This window comes from Eutrema salsugineum, unplaced genomic scaffold (genome assembly GCF_000478725.1).
Source record: "Eutrema salsugineum unplaced genomic scaffold, Eutsalg1_0 scaffold_7, whole genome shotgun sequence".
Lineage (NCBI taxonomy): Eukaryota > Viridiplantae > Streptophyta > Magnoliopsida > Brassicales > Brassicaceae > Eutrema > Eutrema salsugineum.
The window spans coordinates 11,922,978-11,940,767 of NW_006256486.1; the positions used below are offsets into that span (position 1 = coordinate 11,922,978).

Genomic DNA, 17,790 nt, shown 5'->3' on the forward strand with positions numbered 1-17,790 from the left:
AGTCTGCATCACCTCTTATATGAGCACTGGTTAAAGGTGTGCATAGGAAAATACCTTTGTTTGTCAAACTTGTAAATCCAACATTTTCTTTGGGTGCTCTTCTTTCTATAACGTAGCCAACATCCTTTGTAGCTCCTCCAGGGTCGAATATTGGATCATCCACGCTGCCTATGATTATACAATGAGAGTTCCTTGTAGGAATCGCCGGATGTGATGTTTTCTTGTTGATCTTCGTGAAACTCATACATCGATTCAGGTAGCTGATGACTGTTTCAATAGATGCCAGGAACAAAGTACCGAATATCAAGGGTTTTGTTCCATCCTTTCTCACCTCCAAATCATGGAAATCAGTAGAAACAAGACAAACTTCCCCTTGAAAAGGCAATTCGGGTCTGAAACCAAGTGGAGCTGCACCAGAAAGATCTCCATAGTGAATATAAATCTTAGAAGGATGAAAAATCGAAATACCTGTATTCTCTGCAATGGTCTTTGGTATGAGATTCACATCAGGTCCAGATTCACAAAGAGAATCACGAAATTCCACTCCCTTGATTGAGAATGGGGCATCAAACTTCTCAGGATCCTTTGTCTTAGAAAGCGCCTCCAATGGTGGTTTTGATGTCACCATTAGTGTCTTATCTTCCACGTGGTCTGTCTTACATTCAGGGTGGTGAGGAGCTCAAGGAGAAAAATGCTTTGGTTCATCAAGAGGAAGGGACTTATGATCTTTTTTGTCGTCTCCAAAACACTTGAATGAATCGGTAGAGACGAGATCGTCACTAGGGATGGAAAGAGGTTCTCCTTTTTCTTGATGGCTGGCTTCCATGACGTGATGATCCAAAGGAATTTCATTTGATGGCCTCTTTCTAACAAACTTGATGGAGGATTCTCCATCTACTTCACAAGATACCCAATACCCATCATCCATTGATTCATTGAGCTCCTGAAGCATATCATCAATCTCGGTTTGGGAGACAGACGACATATCTTCATCAAAGAGAGGATCATGGATATCTCCGTGGGCATTGTAAGTCGACAAGGTCTCCCAGCAGAATCCTTGTTCCTCTAAACCTTCGCGAATTGATTTGTAGTGCCTGCGAAGTCCTCTTTTGTGGTGGTTCGGAATTGAATTCTGATCCATTGAGGAGAGATCACAAATGTGTTGTGCTTCTCGGCGTTGAGTGGCTCGAGGAGTGTTGTAAAAACCTCCCTCATAGTAGTAATTTCGTTTTATATGATACATATCTTCTGAAATGGAAACAAAATAACCGAGAAATGGCAAATTGCAGAAAAGGGTGTTCTAGAGTCGATTTACCAACCTTTCTTGGGGTTTTGCAGAAAAAGAAACGCGTGCCTTCCCCGGCAACGGCGCCAAAAACTTGATGTGTGGTGTGGTGTGAGGGTTGTCAAGTTTTACCCTAAATGAAATCAATAGCCGCAAGTGCACAGCTGATCGATTGTAGTACTTAGGGATCGAATCCACAGGGAAGGAGGATCTTTTCCTGCAAAAAGCCTTTGAAACAAGTATAAAGTAAGGAAGTCTAGAACCAAACGGTTTTGTGGGGGTTTTGGTAGTGTGTTTAAAATGTAAAAACGAAATCTTAAAAGAAAATACGGGAATTAAATGACCTAATAACTAAACTTAACGAAAATGAATAAAAATGAGAAAAACGGATATTCTAATTGCTTAAATGAAAATCTACTAAAAAGGAAAGACAATATTGAAAAAATCAATAGGAAAGAAGGCGTTGGGGTTCAGGGAAGTTTCTCAGGGGTACGAACGATTCAAAACATTGCTAGAGAGTAAATTTGATAAGATCTTAGCTTAAACTTTTCGAACTGGAGTCACGGACGTATGAATACGTCACTGTCGGGATCATTGACAACTATCTCTCTCAACTCTAACTTGTAGGTTTCCACTCTGGCCCTGGAAGAGAAGAGATGCATTATGTTTAAGACTCGTCCTCATTAACAAATCGCCCATAGGTAGGTTTCCACTCCTATGTTTGTTTTGCTCTCCCAAACTAGATCTGATACCTGATGAACACTTTCGTGTCACCAAGCATCTGGATCAGATTGTAGTTCATGACGCTACTCTCATGCAGTAAAAACGAATTCAGAAGAAAAAGTTCTAAGATTCGGCTCAAAAGCTCATGGAATCCTCATCGAACATATAAATCCCCATCGAAAATCCCTTAATCCCAACAATAAAACTACTCAGACATAATGAACGGAATCAAAAACATAGTATTAAGAAGTATAATAAAAACCGAAATTAAAAAAGAAAGAACAAGGGTTCAAGAGAACAAATCTCTCTCTCCCTAAAAGCTAAAGTAAAAACAATAAGAAAAATATGAGGTAATGATAGATGATGTCGATTAGGGTTCCTAAAACATGTATTTATAGTGCTCAAGACATCTCTGGACGTCACTTAGGGTTTCTTCAAATGAGAGAATCATTGTGGGCTTCAGAAATGGGCTTTTGGGCTCGGAGTTGGCTTGCCGCGGTCGGGAGTGCTGTGACCGCGGGGAATGAGTGGTTTGCCGCGGTCGGGATGCTTCTGACCGCGGGAAATGGCCTGTTGGCCGCGGGTGGAGTTGCTTGCCGGCTGGTTTACGGGACATCTTGCTCTTTGCGTATCTTTTGATTGAACCGTTGGATTGCCAAGCTGTAAAGTGTGCTGGAAAGCTGATACTTCCATCTTTAAGGTCTCCAAATTTGAGCTGGATCAGACGGTGAGAAAGCCTTCAATCAGGGGTGAACTTCTGACGGTTTGACTCTGAGCTGAAATCTGGTTTTCTATCCATTTTGTTAAGCTTTTCCCTAAGTTACCTGAAAAGAGTCTTGGAACTACAAATACTAGAAAAACATAATAAAAGTACTTAAAAGCAATTAAAAACATAGAAAAAGTATTTCAAAACGATCCATAAAAATGGTCAAAATACGGTGTTATCAGGGTTCAAAGGGTTTTCGCAGGGGTTCATGAACTGATCAAAAGACATACAATTCAATAAAGGTAATCATCTAGTGAGGATCCCGAACTAGAATAGACAGATATAAGATTAGCCAACTGTCGTCACCCTAATCATCTAATCACTCAACACAGCAATTAACTTTCGCTCTCATGCTGTGAATAAGATCATGCATTGTAAACAGAATTCATCCATGCTCACGATTCTCTACAGGTAGCTTTCGTCTCCTGTAGCGAATTTGCTCGATCACTTCTAGGTCTGGTAATTCGATACAGCACTCTCGTGGCTCCAATTACTGAAATCAATTTCTAAGCGGCTAGCAACAGAAACAGCATAGTCAATAAGAATGAACGAAGGACTCCTAGAAGATCAATAACCCTAAATCGAATAAAGCATATAATCAAGACATGAAATTCCCTTTGAAAAATCTCTTAAAAACTCAACTGGGAAACTACTCAGACATAGTTGAATTCAACATCAGAGGAATGTTTAGAATTGCAGAGAATTCAAATAGACAGAGTTTAGAAACGAAGAACAGGTTGAAGAAGGAGGGCCGATGGTGCCCCTCTCGGTGGCTCCTCTTCTGGGCGAGCTTCTCTTCTAGGATTCCTAGTGAAAAATGTGGCACACCCTTCTAAACGACTTAAAAGGGGTTTATATAGTGTCTTGAGTCCTCGGGAACGCCTAGGGCTTTGATATGGGCTTCTGAGGCTCGGAATTGAGCTCCCCGCGGTCTAAAATTTCACACCCCCGGTGGATGATGTTCTGGCCGCGGGTGAGCTTTTGACTGTGACGATTTGCCTTCAGTGTATCGACCATATCTGGAGATCTAACCGTTGGATTGTTCTGATTCTACTTGCATTGGAAAGCTGGTTGTCTCTTATATCTTGTGTCAAAATATGGGGATGATCGGACGGTGGAAAGGCCTCCATTGTTTACCAAACCTCCGACAGTCTGAATTTATCCAAAGTTATGCTTTTTACTCCCAAGGGCATTCCTTTTGTCAAAATATCCTGAAAACTTTTTTGAGATTCTAAAACATAGAAATCATTTAAAAACCTTTTAAATTGGGTGAAAACACCTGCATAAGATATTAAAAGTGATCCATAGAAGTAGTCAAAATCAGGTGTTATCAGTGGGCCCAAAACCACCACATCCACCATGAAGACAGTCTGTTGGAACTGTCGAAGTATTGGCAATGACTCGACAGTTCGACGCCTGAAGGAGATTAATAAAAAATATCTCCTGGACATCATCTGCCTATCTGAGACCAAGCAGAACATCGACTACGTCAGGAACTTGGGATGTGAAATGGTTCTCCTCAATTATGTATCGGTTCCTCCTGCTGGTGGTCTTGTAGTATTTTGGAAGCAAAATGTCAATCTCTCTGTTTTTTATCAATCCCCTAATCTTGTAGACTGTTTGGTTCAATGCAATGGTTCTGAATTCTACTTGTCGTTTGTCTTTGGGCACCCAGATCCTAGTTTCCGCAACATTCTCTGGGAAAGAATTGAAAGATTGTCAATAAATAGAAGTGGACCTTGGCTTATCCTTGGTGATTTTAATGAATTACTGGGGAATCATGAAAAATTGGGTTGAAGATTAAGACCAGAAGCCTCTTTTGCTGATTTTAGACGAATGGTGCGAACCTGTGCTTTTACGGACATCAAGACAGTTGGTAATAGATTCTCTTGGGCAGGTCAGAGAGGAACACATTATGTTACCACCTGTTTAGATAGAACAGTGGCGAATAATGAATGGCATTTGAAATTTCCTGCATCAGAAACTCATTTCCTCGATCTTGTTGAATCTGATCATAGACCCCTGGTGACTTTTGTATCAGAAAGTGTAGAAGAACGAAGAGGGCAGTTCATGTATGATGCTCGGTAATGCAATAAATAGGGTTTCAGAGAATCGGTTATTAGAGGATGGGAAAAAGACAGTAATGGAGCTGGAGTTTTACCGTTATCAACGAGAATTGTAAATTGCAGAAAGCGCATTTCTCTTTGGAAACGCAGATATAGAGTCAATGCTCAAGAAAGAATATCTCTTCTCCGTCATCAGATTGATAAAGCTATGACACTTGGGAATGTTACAACTCAAGAAAGGAACAAACTTAAGAAGGATCTTCATGATGGTTATGTTGATGAAGAAATGTTCTGGAAGTTAAAGTGCAGAAATAAATGGTTAACTTTGGGGAATAGAAATACAAAGTTCTATCATTCTGTCACCAAGACAAAGAGGATCCACAACAGTCTGAATATTATCCATGATGAGCAGGGAAATACATCAAGAGGAGATACAGAGATTGGGAATGTAGCACAAAGATATTTTCAGAATCTTTACAGCTCACAACGAACTAATGAAGCAGTATATCAGAGGGTTTTTCAGGGTTTTCACAGGAGAGTTACAGATAGCGTTAATGAAGAACTTACTAAACCTGTGAGTATAGAGGAGATAAAAGATGCTGTTTTCTCAATTGGAGCTCACCGTGCACCGGGTCCCGATGGCTTTTTCAGCATCTTTTTATCAACATTTCTGGAATGATATAAACAGTTCAATCCTTCATGAGGTAAATAAGTTCTTCGAAGATGGAATTCTGGATCAAGCCCACAACCATACAAACATTTGTCTGATCTCGAAAGTTCAACCGCCGGTTACAATGACAGATTTTCGACCAATTTCTCTATGCAATGTGAGTTATAAAATCATCTCAAAAATTTTGGTCAATCGTTTGAAGGAACATCTCGATAGCATTATCTCGGAGAATCAAGCTGCATTTATACCGGGGAGAATGATCACTGACAATGTCATAATCGCTCATCAGCTATACTATGCGCTTAAATCTAGGAAGAGGCAAGCCAACTCCTACATGGCTCTAAAAACTGATATTACAAAAGCTTATGACAGATTGGAATGGATTTTTCTGGAGGAAACCATGAAACATATGGGTTTTGATCAAAGATGGATAAAATGGACATGAAACATATGTGTTTCAAGTGTCAGTTTTTCAGTCCTGGTAAATGGTTCTGCAAAAGGATTTATCCAACCTGAGCGTGGACTTAGACAAGGTGATCCATTGTCTCCTTATTTATTCATTTTGTGTGCAGAGGTTTTATCACACATGATGAATCTAGCTGCATCAGAGAGGAAAATACAGGGAATAAAACTCAAAGGAACTTGTCCGGTGATAAATCATCTCTTATTCGCTGATGATTCTCTTTTCTTTTCCCTTGCAAATCCGAAATCAGGGAAGGCAATAAAATCAGTTTTGTCTTTGTATGAAGAAGCTTCTGGTCAAGCCGTGAATCTGAATAAGTCTTCAATAACTTTTGGAAGCAAGGTTAGATCCCAGATTAAAACTCGTATGAGAAGAATTTTGGGAATACATAATGAAGGAGGGAATGGTAAATATCTTGGAATACCAGAACAGTTTGGTAATAAGAAGACATAAATGTTTAAATATATCATCGAGAAGGTGCAAGAGAAAACTCAAGGATGGAATAAAGGATTTCTTTCTCTCTGGAGGAAAAGAAGTTTTATTAAAATCTGTAGCTCTTGCAATGCCAGTCTACTCTATGAATGTCTTCAAGTTACCTAAAGGAATTTGTGATGAAATCAGTTCTGTTTTGGCTAAATTCTGGTGGGGGGCAGGAACTGATAAGAGAGGAATGCACTGGTTTGCTTGGGATCGATTAAGTCTTCCAAAAGAAGAAGGAGGTATGGGTTTTAGAGATATTGAAAAGTTCAACCTCGCCTTATTGGGTAAACAGATTTGGAAATTGATGCAGAAACCTGATTGTTTGATGGCAAGATTAATCCATGGCACATACTACAAGGATGGTAATATTCTTACAGCTAAGCTAGGAAAGAAAAATTCTTATATTTGGAAGTCTCACCTCCAAGGACGTGATTTAGTGAAGCAAGGCTTAAGATATGTGATAGGAGATGGATCAACAATAAGTTTATGGTTGCATCCATGGCTCCCTACTCATCCTCCAAGAGCTCCGATCCCAAGAAACAATCAAGCTACTCACGGAATGGTTAGTGAACTCTTTAACGACTCACGAACAGGCTGGAATGAGGAGAGAGTAAGAGAATTGGTGAGTAATGATGACATAGAAGAAGTTCTAAAAATCAACCTTTCCCGTGACGCAACAACTGATCTGTTAGGCTGGCATTACAACAAATCTGGTATATATACGGTGAAATCTGGGTATTGGCTTGCCACTCACCAATCAACAAATCAAAGAATTATTCCTCCATCGGGTGATGTTTCTATCAAATCGTCCATATGGAAGATAAGAACTGCGCCAAGGATAAAACATTTCTTATGGAGATTAATTTCTGGAGCTTTGGCAACTGGGGAGGCTCTCAAGAGAAGGCACATAAGTCAGAACTCTATATGCCCTAGATGTTGTCAGGAAGAAGAAACGACGAAACCCTTGTTCTTTGATTGCTTATATGCTCAATCTTTATGGAGAGGATCAGGGATTCCAAATACAGCCATTTTTGATCCTACAATCAGTCTGGATTCAAAGGTGGTGGTTTTATTTTCAAACCATGCCACATCAATGTCAAGACAGACTCATCAACTTGCTTTATGGATTCTTTGGAGATTGTGGAAGAGTAGAAATACTCTGATTTTTGAAAGGTATAATATACCTTGGGACCAGCTTCTTAGATATGCAAAAAACGATGCAAGAGAATGGCTAGATAATGATGATTATATTGAATCATTTCAAGACAACAGAAGAATCTCGGATGGACAAGTTCACAATAATCTTTCTCATCAATGGACTCCACCACCAGCAGGATGGATCAAATGCAACTTTGATGGCTCTTTTGTCCGTGAAACCAGACTTTCAAAAGCAGGATGGATTATTAGAGATTGTAGAGGAACATATCTAGGTGCAGGTCAAGCGAGAAATCAAGCACATTCAAGCGCTTTAGAGGTGGAATTTCAGGCTCTGATTAACGCTATGCAGAACTGTTGGTGTAAAGGATATCGAAAAATGATCTTTGAAGGAGACTGCAAGGTTTTGATGGATCTTATCAACAACAACACTCTTGACTTCAGTATGTTCAACTGGATTAGAGAAGTCAGGTTTTGGAAATCAAAATTTGAAGATTCAAAATTCATTTGGATCCCAAGAAGAAGCAACGTTCCGGCGGACATTCTTGCTAAACAAAGTCTTCAGGATAATAATTCCTTTGTCTTTCATAATTATGTACCTCAGGCAATTTCAAATGCCTTACATTGTGATTTTATTTCTATCATATAATAATAAAGCAGATGTTAAAAAAAATATACAAATATTACTAAAATGTAAACTTTTTAAATTGCTATGTAAATTAAAATTAATGGTTTATTTTAAATTATTTTATTAATTTTCCTAAACTACTATATTACAAAACATAATCATACAAAATTTATAGAGTTTATTATTAATATTTTATTTTGTACACACTCTAAAAACTAATGTACATATATTTAGAAACCTAACTATATTTATAAGTCTAATAATTTTGCTTATTACTACTTTTTATTATTTTATAGTGAAATTCTATTATAAAAACATACATATAAAAAAATATAATTATAAACATCCTTTCGATTAAATATGAACATTAAATGAGGTATTTTGATAAGTTATCGATAAGTCTGGTTTGGTTTAATATTTTTATTTCTTTGGTGGTGGGAAGAATTTTTTTTTTTCTTTGAAGTTGTACTAAGTCCTACAGTCTCATTCTTTTATATTGACTCTATATATATATATATATACATATATAAGGAGTCATAATTTTTTTTCTTAAACATACTAAAAATGAGTTTATTTAAGGGTTGTTTTGAAAATAAAGACGTTTTTAAGTTTTAATTTGAGAAAAGGGTAGTTTTAAGTTTTAATTGGTCGGGGTTGGGATATATTTTCGTAATGGCAAACTTACCCTTCTTTCTGAGAGAGAGAGACAGTGCAGTCTGTTCCTTAGAGAGAGACAGACTCAGAAAATACCGTGGGTCCCAGGCGAAGTCTACGTCCGGGCGCGTAACAGGCGGGAAGAGAGCACTCACGCGCGTGATTGGGTCGTTTTTTGGGCCCGATGTCGAATTTGGGAATGAAATTCCCAAAAACCACCTTTCTGGGCCACGGTTATGGGCCGGAAACTACCCAACTAATTACACGAAAAACTACCTTTCACATTCTCTTTTTAATTTTGGCGGGAAAATTGTGGTTAATTAGAGATAATGGAGATAAATTGGTAAAACTAAGAAACAAAGTACCCTAACCAAATTAGAAACCCTAGTTTCCCTTTCCAGAAGATGTTGAAATTGAAGGGGAAATTATGCGATGATCAAGAGGACAACAACCACGGTTAGTAACTTAATCCTATTATTGTACACCCATAGATTTGTCATTGTTATTTTCGATTTTTTTTTGGTCTGGTGTTCGCTATTTGCCAGTAGTTTTTTATAGATATGGTGTTCGCGAATTGCAGTGGATGCGTTCATTCTTGTTATGGCGGAAACGTGGATAAGGTACTATACAGGAGAATGGGATTTCAAAATGGACATATCTCGTCGTGGAAGGTGCATAAATTGTTAAGATGTGTCCGGACCAGATGATTTGAGAAATCTGATTGCGCATGAGTTCGGATTAGACACGAGAGTTATTTCGGTGGAGATTTCCTACTGGTTTGATGATGTTCTAGCTGAGCTTAATGGTGATGGGAGTTGTCCATGTGTAATAGTTACTCTTCGAGAGTATAAATTCTACCTTTCGCTGCATAAGTCTGACAAGTCTGTGAATTTATTTGTCACATTCAAGGAGTCAGTAAATGGTGAAATGGTGAGATTGAAACGGAAGGAAAGTCTTGAAGTTCAAATTGCGAGGGAACGGCGAAAGTCCTTAGGGCCAACAAACTTCATTGCCTCTTCTTCGGCTGAGTCTAGACAACCCGATGATGAAGCAGATGATGAAGATATCGATGATTGTTTGCTGATAGCACATGCCGAGAAAGTAGAGGCAGAGGCTGCAATGAACACCTCCAAAGGTGTACAACCTGAAGCTGTCTCTGTAATCCATCCTCCAATGGGATTAAAAATGTCCCAGGAATCAGAGAAAGTAGCGGCTAAGGCCAGCACTAACACCTCCGTTAATGTAAAACCGGATGTTCCAAGTCACGCTGTCTCTGTTCACCACCCTGAGTTGGAATTAAAAATGTCCCAGGAATCAGATGAGGCGAGAGATTCGGAAGAGAAGGAAGCTGATGATGTTGACGATGCAGAATACCGATCTGATGATGATTATGATCCGGATTATGATTTTGACTGGTGGAATGATTACGTACTAGCAGATGGTAAGGGTTTCCATTCTAAACCTGGATTTGATGAGGATAAGGATGACTCTGGTAGTTCAGGCGGTTGTGGAAGTACTAGCGGAAGTGAGCCGAGTGATTCAAACCATATGGACAACTCCATTGTCTTAACGGAGAGTCCTATTCATTTTCCTGGAAGAAAGAGGACTGTATGTGAGAATGTTCTGGCTCCCCATGGAGATGATGATGATTTTGTGCAGACTCCGACGGGTGATGTCAGTTGGGGGCGTCAGAATGGCGGTGCAGAGCTGAAGAAAGCGATTAAATGTACAGAACTATATGGATTTCCGGATGTGGCACCAGTCTCTGATGAAATGGCAGGGGATTTCGATGAACTTGATTTGTCAAATGAAGATGGAGAGATATGGGTTGGAAAAAAGTTCAGGAACAAGGAACACTTTAAAATCACGTTGGCCATCAATGCGCTGAAGAATATAGTGACGTTCGAATTCAAAAAGCATGCGAAGAAGTCCACAGTCGCCGAATGTCCATCAAAGATATGTGATTGGAGAGTGTTGGGGGGTCAAGTTGGCGAGTCGGCATTGTATGAGGTGAGGAAGGCGTGTTTGAAGCATACATGCCACCCGGATACAAGAAAGAAATTTTCTAAACATGCTACTTCTAAAGTCATGGCAGCTCTGCTGAAGTCTAAGTATGAGAATGCAATAGTTGGGCCACGTGCGAGTCAGCTACCTGCGATTGTTCTCTCCGAATATAATATTACAGCCTCGTACTGGAAATGTTGGAAAGCTAAGGAGCAGGCTATATACTCTGCTCACGGAACAGAGGAGACTTCTTTCAAATTATTACCGATTTACCTCCATGTGCTCAAGTATGCTAACCCCGGCACCATAACGCATTTGATAACCGAGAGCGAGAGAGATGCAAAAGAAGGAAAATGTATTACCAGGTTTAAGTCCGTATTTATGGCATTGGCTGCGTGTATATCTGGATGGAAACATTTGAAACAAGTACTTGTTGTTAATGGGACTCACCTCACTGGTAAGTATAAGGGTTGTCTATTAACGGCCAGTGGACAAGATGCTAATTACCAAGTATTTCCAATAGCGTTCGCCGTTGTTGATGCAGAGTCTGACAAGACGTGGAGGTGGTTCTTTGAGAAGTTGTTAGAAATTATTCCAGATTCCTCTGATCTTACTATTATCTCGGATAGGCACGGTGGAATTGCCAAAGCTAAAAAGAAATGGTATCCACAGTCACACCACGGTGCATGTCTTGTCCATATCCAGAGAAATGTTCACGGTAAATTCAAAGGTTCCGGTCAGAAAGGGTTGGTCGGAAAGGCTGGAGAAGCGTTCACAGTTTCTAATTTCAAGAAACTATACGCAAGGCTGAAGGATGTTGATTATGGTTGTTGGGAGTACATGGAAAAAATCCCTCTTGCGCTGTGGACTAGATCACACTTTTCTGGTCAGAGGTATAATATGACCTCCAGTAACATTGCAGAGTCTCTGAACAATTCACTATTAGCTCCAAGAGACAGTCCAATCGTTGCAATGCTAGAATTTATCAGGCGAATGTTAAATAGGTGGCTTGAATGCAGAAGAGAGACCATTCAAAAGCTGGATGGTGACATTACAGAAGAGGTTGACAAGTTAATGAACCTGCAGCAGCAAAAATCTGCTGCACTATCGGTTCAAGGCATTTCTTTGTGGGAGGTTGAAGTGAGTTCTGAGTTCGGTGTACGGAGGCTTGTTGATCTGGAAAACAAAACATGCTCATGTCTAGAGTTTCAGACATTGAAATACCCTTGCCGACATGCAATGGCCGCGGCTAGGCTTCGCCAAGTGGAATACAGCAGTTTGGTTGATCCAATTCTTAAGAAATCAATTTGGAGTGCAACAGTTTCTGGCAAAATCCTACCAGTGCCCGACCCTAACGACATTCGTATCCCAGCAGAAGTGCGTGACCTTATTATTATGCCACCTAAGGAAAAGCGTCCATCAGGAAGGCCTACGACGAAGAGAAAACTTTCAGCAGGAGAGTATCCTCAGGTTAGTGTACACTAAACATATATTTTTTTCCCAGTGATACTGATTACTGATTAATGATTACTGATATACGCTGTTGCAGGTTGCGAAACAAAAGAAACCAAACAAATGCTCGAGATGTGGAAATCCCGGCCATAACCGGGCAAAATGCAAGGAACCATTGGGTTGACCGGGTGTGGCTTTTGTGTGTGTCATGTTGCTTTTTGTGTGGGGATGTTGCTTTGTTTTTCGGGTTTGTTTCTAGCGTACACTATGTTTCCCTCCCTCTATTTAAACTTGGAAAGGCATGAACTATGTTATATTTGTTATGAAATTAATGATGTTTACTGGACAGGGTGTACACAGTGCGTACACCCTTGTCGGTGGACACAGTTTGTGGACACTGTGATCTCGCTTTGTTTTTCGGGTTTGTTTCTAGCGTACACTATGTTTCCCTATATTTAAACTCGGAAAGGCATGAACTATGTTAAATTTGGTATAAAAATGATGATGTTTACTGGTCAAGGGTGTACACCCTTGATGGTGGACACAGTTTGTGTACACTATGATGGTGGACAACATAGGCAAGTTTACATCATATAGTGTATTTGCATTATGGCTTATTTATCAGTTTACATTTATATGGTGACGCATATAAATTTATGTGTATGGACGTTAGGGGTTATGTTTAGGGTTTAGGGTTTAGGGCTTAGGGTTTACGATGTAGGGTTTTGGTATCAAAATAATTTTCAAAGACATGGTTCTGGATCAAAATAATTATCAAAGACATGGTTCTATAGCAGAGAAAGAAAACATTATGAAAGACATGGTTCGAATAAACAACGGACAATGATCGTGTCTTTGAATTGAAATTGTAGGATAGGAGAGCTCGAATAAACGTTTTTTTCAAAAAGCAAGTCATTACGATTTTGAAAATTGCTTTAATGAAACCAGTGTATGAGGAATAAACGCGACCCAAAAAAATCAAATTAGAAACGACAAAAACTAATTAAGTACCTTTTTTTAAACCTGTTGCACCGTTTGACCGACTCGTTTCCCTTCTTTAGTTTATAATGTTTTTCCTGTCGTCCTCTATAAAAACTGTCCCCTGCCTTCTTCTTTAGTGAAACAAGTTTCCGGAGACAAAAAAAGTTAATAACAGAAAAAGTTAATTACACAGAAACTTAATATTTACTTTCTAAAAATGTACTCTGCCAAAGTGATATCATTGCAATTGAAGGAAGTAGAGAGGAAAAACAGTCCATGTTTCAGTACAGGTATTTGATGGTTCATTTGAAAACAGGGGATTAGTTTAGTTTTAGTTTTTCAGGATCGGTCTTTTACATCGTCTACCTAATTAGTGTTTTGCCGATTTCATTAGGACCTGTGGGTGAGGACTTGTATCACTGGGAAGCTATCATAACGGGGCCTAAAGGTTCACCCTATGAGAATGGTGTTTTCAAACTAGACATTCACTTTCTGCTTGACTACCCTTTCGCGCCTCCTAGGGTAAGGATTGAAGCATATCATTGCTTTCTCAAATTGCTGTATTTTTAGGGTTTAAGATTTAGTCAATAAAGATTTCAATTACTAATAACACTGATTTTTTTCAGATGATGTTCAAAACAAAAGTCTATCACCCAAACGTTACAACTTATAGGAACATTTTTCTGAAGATGTTGAACCCAACTCACTTCAGGACCAACAACAGCATCAATGATGTATTTTTACATATGAAAGAAATAAATCGTTATTGTGTTTTATGGAATATAATATTAATTCCGTTTAAATAAGGGATTAACTGTGTTTACATGTATATGTAATCAGGTACTGACGGAAATACACCAAATGTTAACTGCCCCACAAATAGGGGATGGACACTTTTTTGTTGAAGAAATTGCTAGGATTTACGTGGAAGACATGGCTGCTTTTGAAACCACTGCACTTGCGTGGACGGTGGAGCACGCCGGAGGAGCATAAACTCCTTAATTGTACTTTTAATTATGTTTGTTGAATTGTGTATTATGTTTTGGAAAAAAATAAGACCTCTATTTTGTTTGTTGGAAACATTATGACTTCAAATTAACTTTTTAATGTGGTTTTTATGTTTAGGATTTGATAAATTGTCGAAGCATAAATTGTCGAACGATTTCATGAAACATAAGTCATCGAATATTAATTCCAAGATTGTTCATTACATACTAAAATGGAAATATATGTGTACACTTCATATAGTGTACACATACTAGTGTACACATACTAGTGTACACTTTCAAAGGTGTACAGCATAAACTTATTTTTAAAGCATTTCGCAGATACGCCTAGCACACCAATATATGAAGCAACCATTGCAAAGTACTCGGATCTCAGGTTCAAAATGATCAAATGCACAATCAGGCAGCTTGATGACGTTGTCGTTTGGATATGAAAATGAGTTTGAGTACGTATCCATGTATGCAGTTCCGTAATATGAAATCTCAAGAATTAACTCCTCACCTAATTGTTGCACGAGCTCTGACTGTAGACTTCCGTGATGCGTTGCCAACAGTTGCAATGTTTGGCTTGCGAAACAAGGGTCACCCAAGCAAACGCTGAACATGGCCGACGCCAGGGTGGAGAGAGCGTTGGTGGGATCATTTGGTTCCAGCATCGTCCTACTTGCAATGAGATCTGCGCCTCTGGTTGCAAGTCTCAGGCCTTCCCAGTATCTTGCCTCAGGGTTTCCACTCGCCAAACATTTCAGAAAGAATGGGCGTCTTTCCTTTCCAGGGCATATGTCGCTGGGGACACAGCAAAGGGCATAAATGTTGGAAGCTTTGAGGACATCGTCGGTGAAAACAAGCCTGAGGGTGCGCTTTCCAGCGCGCACAAATGGTCCGAGTCACCAAAATGCTTCGCTGCCGAGCCTCTTGAGGATTTCGATAAGAATTTCATCAGGCAAGTCTGGGAGCGACATGTTCGGTTTAGGGTTTGTTATGTTTGGTTTAGGGTTTCTTTTCGCTGGAAAGGAGGCAAGTTTTGTTAAGACATAGCAAAATCATCATATATGGACTTCACTGGTGTGTGGTTGGGGGGTGGAGAATTTATTATACGGTCGAAAATAATATAATAGTGAAACAACAATGCATTACTTAGACGATGATGTTTTAGGGTTAATAGTAAAGAAACTAGCTGAGGATGATTCCTATCATCTTGGCCCCTTTATTCGCGCAGGAAAACGTGGAAGAGCCATCGCGTTGACCGACGACGTGTTACGCTCTGCAGACATCTCTCGATTGGTTGACACACCGCTCGACGTATCCCCTAGGAGCCTTTACCGCCCATTCTTTGAGCGTTGTCTTGGCGCCTGTAATCCACGAGCTATTTATTTCGAAGCCATTAGAGTTGCCGTGAGTGAGCAAAGATTGTATTCAGCGATTACAATGCTTAACCGACTTGTCCCATGTGATAAACATGCTACTTTCGCATGTGCCATGTTTGAAATTTGCGTCGGTCGTCCACGAAGGGCTAAAAAACTCCTCAACGATGTATTCACTCACCACGTCCCTTATGCCGCTTATGAAAATGAAGCTGTTAGCGCACGCCGTTATACGTCACGTATGGGAGTTCGCACTGGGGCCGTTTGAAGATCCGTGGGGTGGCCTTTGGACCTTCCCCATCACACTACAAGAAGAACCTATATCGGAGTGTGTAGATGACCATTACGATGGCTCAAATACACCAGACTGCGAGTATTGTCTTCTACAATGCACGGCTCTGCGCATAAGATATTTACTTTAGTTTAGTTATTTTATTTGCAAGTACTAGTTTAATTTTTGTAAGAAATTTAAGGTGGAAACTAAGTGAACATCACTTTTCTCATTATTGTAACAAGTAGCTACTAAGAACTTAACTAGTTGTAACAATGTAACTAGTACTTTAATTTCTGTAGTTGGTAAACATCACTTCACAAACTTATTGTAATATTACTTCTGTTCAACTACACGCTAATTGTCTTACCATTAACTGTTACTCAACTACAACTACCCATCGAATTCAATATATAGTTTCATAAAATTGCGAAGAAAATTCACCCTACACAAACCCTATATCCTTCCCAAAAATGCCAGATTTACCAGATTTACCAGATCATATTTTCGAAATCATTGTCAAGAAAGTTGCTGAGTCTGACTGCATCTACCTTGGACTGATTATTCTGGCAGGGACCCGTGGTAGAGACATTGCGTTTAGCGCGGAAGTACTCAGATCGGCATACCTATGGACATTGCATGACACACCATCTCGGATATACCCTGGTGGAGTATATCGGCCTTTATTCCTGCGCTGCTTAGCGTCGAAAAATCCACGGGCCATATTGGTCGAAGCTATAATATTCGTGTCAACAGAGGAGAAGATCTATACCGCCATCAGGATGCTAAATAAGCTCGTTCCATCAGACCTCTATGCCACTTACGGCTGTGCCATTTTGCAAATGTGCGTGGGTCGCCCTAACAGAGGGAAAAAACTTCTAAAGATGGTTTTCAGGTACCACTATCCTCATGATTCTCGTGAAATTCTTGAAGTCGTCGAAGATTTAGTATATTTATTCTGGTCATTTTGCCCACGTAATAAACATACATACGAGAAAACGTTCAGGTACCCTAGTCTCATTCATGAAGACTACTCTGCGTCGTGCGAGGTGTATCACGAGAATGTGCATTACATTGTTAGATGTGAAAATTGTTATCTTAGATGTTCGGCAGAAAAAATAGGTAAAATGCTATAGTATCGATGTGCTATTGTTACATGTTGTGGTTATTTCACTAATAAATATGAAGTTTAAATACAGCCTTATGTCTAAAAGGGTTTACAATCCCATATACCAATGTTGGTGTACGTTTACGAACCCGTATACCAATGTTAGTGTACGTTTACGATCCCGTGTAGATGTTAAAATTGTTATTTTAGATGTTCGGCAGAACGCTTTGCAAAAATGCTTTAGTATCAAAGTGCTTTTGTTAGATGTTGTGGTTATTTCAAAAATAAATATGAAGTTTAAAAACAGCCTTATGTCCAAAAATTGTTTACAATCCCGTATACCAATGTTGGTGTACGTTTACGAACCCGTATACTAATGTTGGTGTACGTTTACAAACCCGTATACCAATGTTAGTGTACGTTTACGATCCCGTATTCATCGCTCTTTAAAAAGGTGTAATGTTACTTTATTTTCAACCTGTAGGTGTACGTCTATAGGTATACTGTAATAGGTGTACATAAATAATTACAGTGAATAGGTATAGTGTAATATGTATACTGTAATAGGTGTACATAAATAATTACAGTGAATAGGTGTACATAATTAATTACTGCCCTAGACGAAATGAAATCCTGGCACTTTCATTTATGTATTTCGAATGGCTTAATTCTCCATATTTTATGTAAATGGTAAGAGCTATGATAAAATCAAC

At 39.3% G+C, this 17,790-nt stretch overlaps 1 protein-coding gene across 1 annotated transcript; it reads left to right on the forward strand.

Annotated features, from left to right (window-relative positions):
* The first annotated feature begins 13,544 nt into the window (after positions 1-13,544).
* Positions 13,545-14,320, forward strand: LOC18011070 (ubiquitin-conjugating enzyme E2-16 kDa). Its single transcript, XM_006393643.1, has 4 exons — positions 13,545-13,617; positions 13,722-13,849; positions 13,954-14,061; positions 14,168-14,320. The coding sequence occupies exons 1-4, from the start codon at positions 13,545-13,547 to the stop codon at positions 14,318-14,320; spliced, it is 462 nt and encodes a 153-aa protein (XP_006393705.1).
* The last annotated feature ends 3,470 nt before the right edge of the window (positions 14,321-17,790 follow it).

Bases quoted from the DNA above. Each gene is read 5' to 3' on its own strand.
- LOC18011070 (XM_006393643.1), top strand. From the start codon at position 13,545: ATGTACTCTGCCAAAGTGATATCATTGCAATTGAAGGAAGTAGAGAGG. The intron at 13,618-13,721 runs GTATTTGATGGT...CGATTTCATTAG, and splicing joins CAGTCCATGTTTCAGTACAG to GACCTGTGGGTGAGGACTTG. The intron at 14,062-14,167 runs GTATTTTTACAT...ATATGTAATCAG, and splicing joins CCAACAACAGCATCAATGAT to GTACTGACGGAAATACACCA.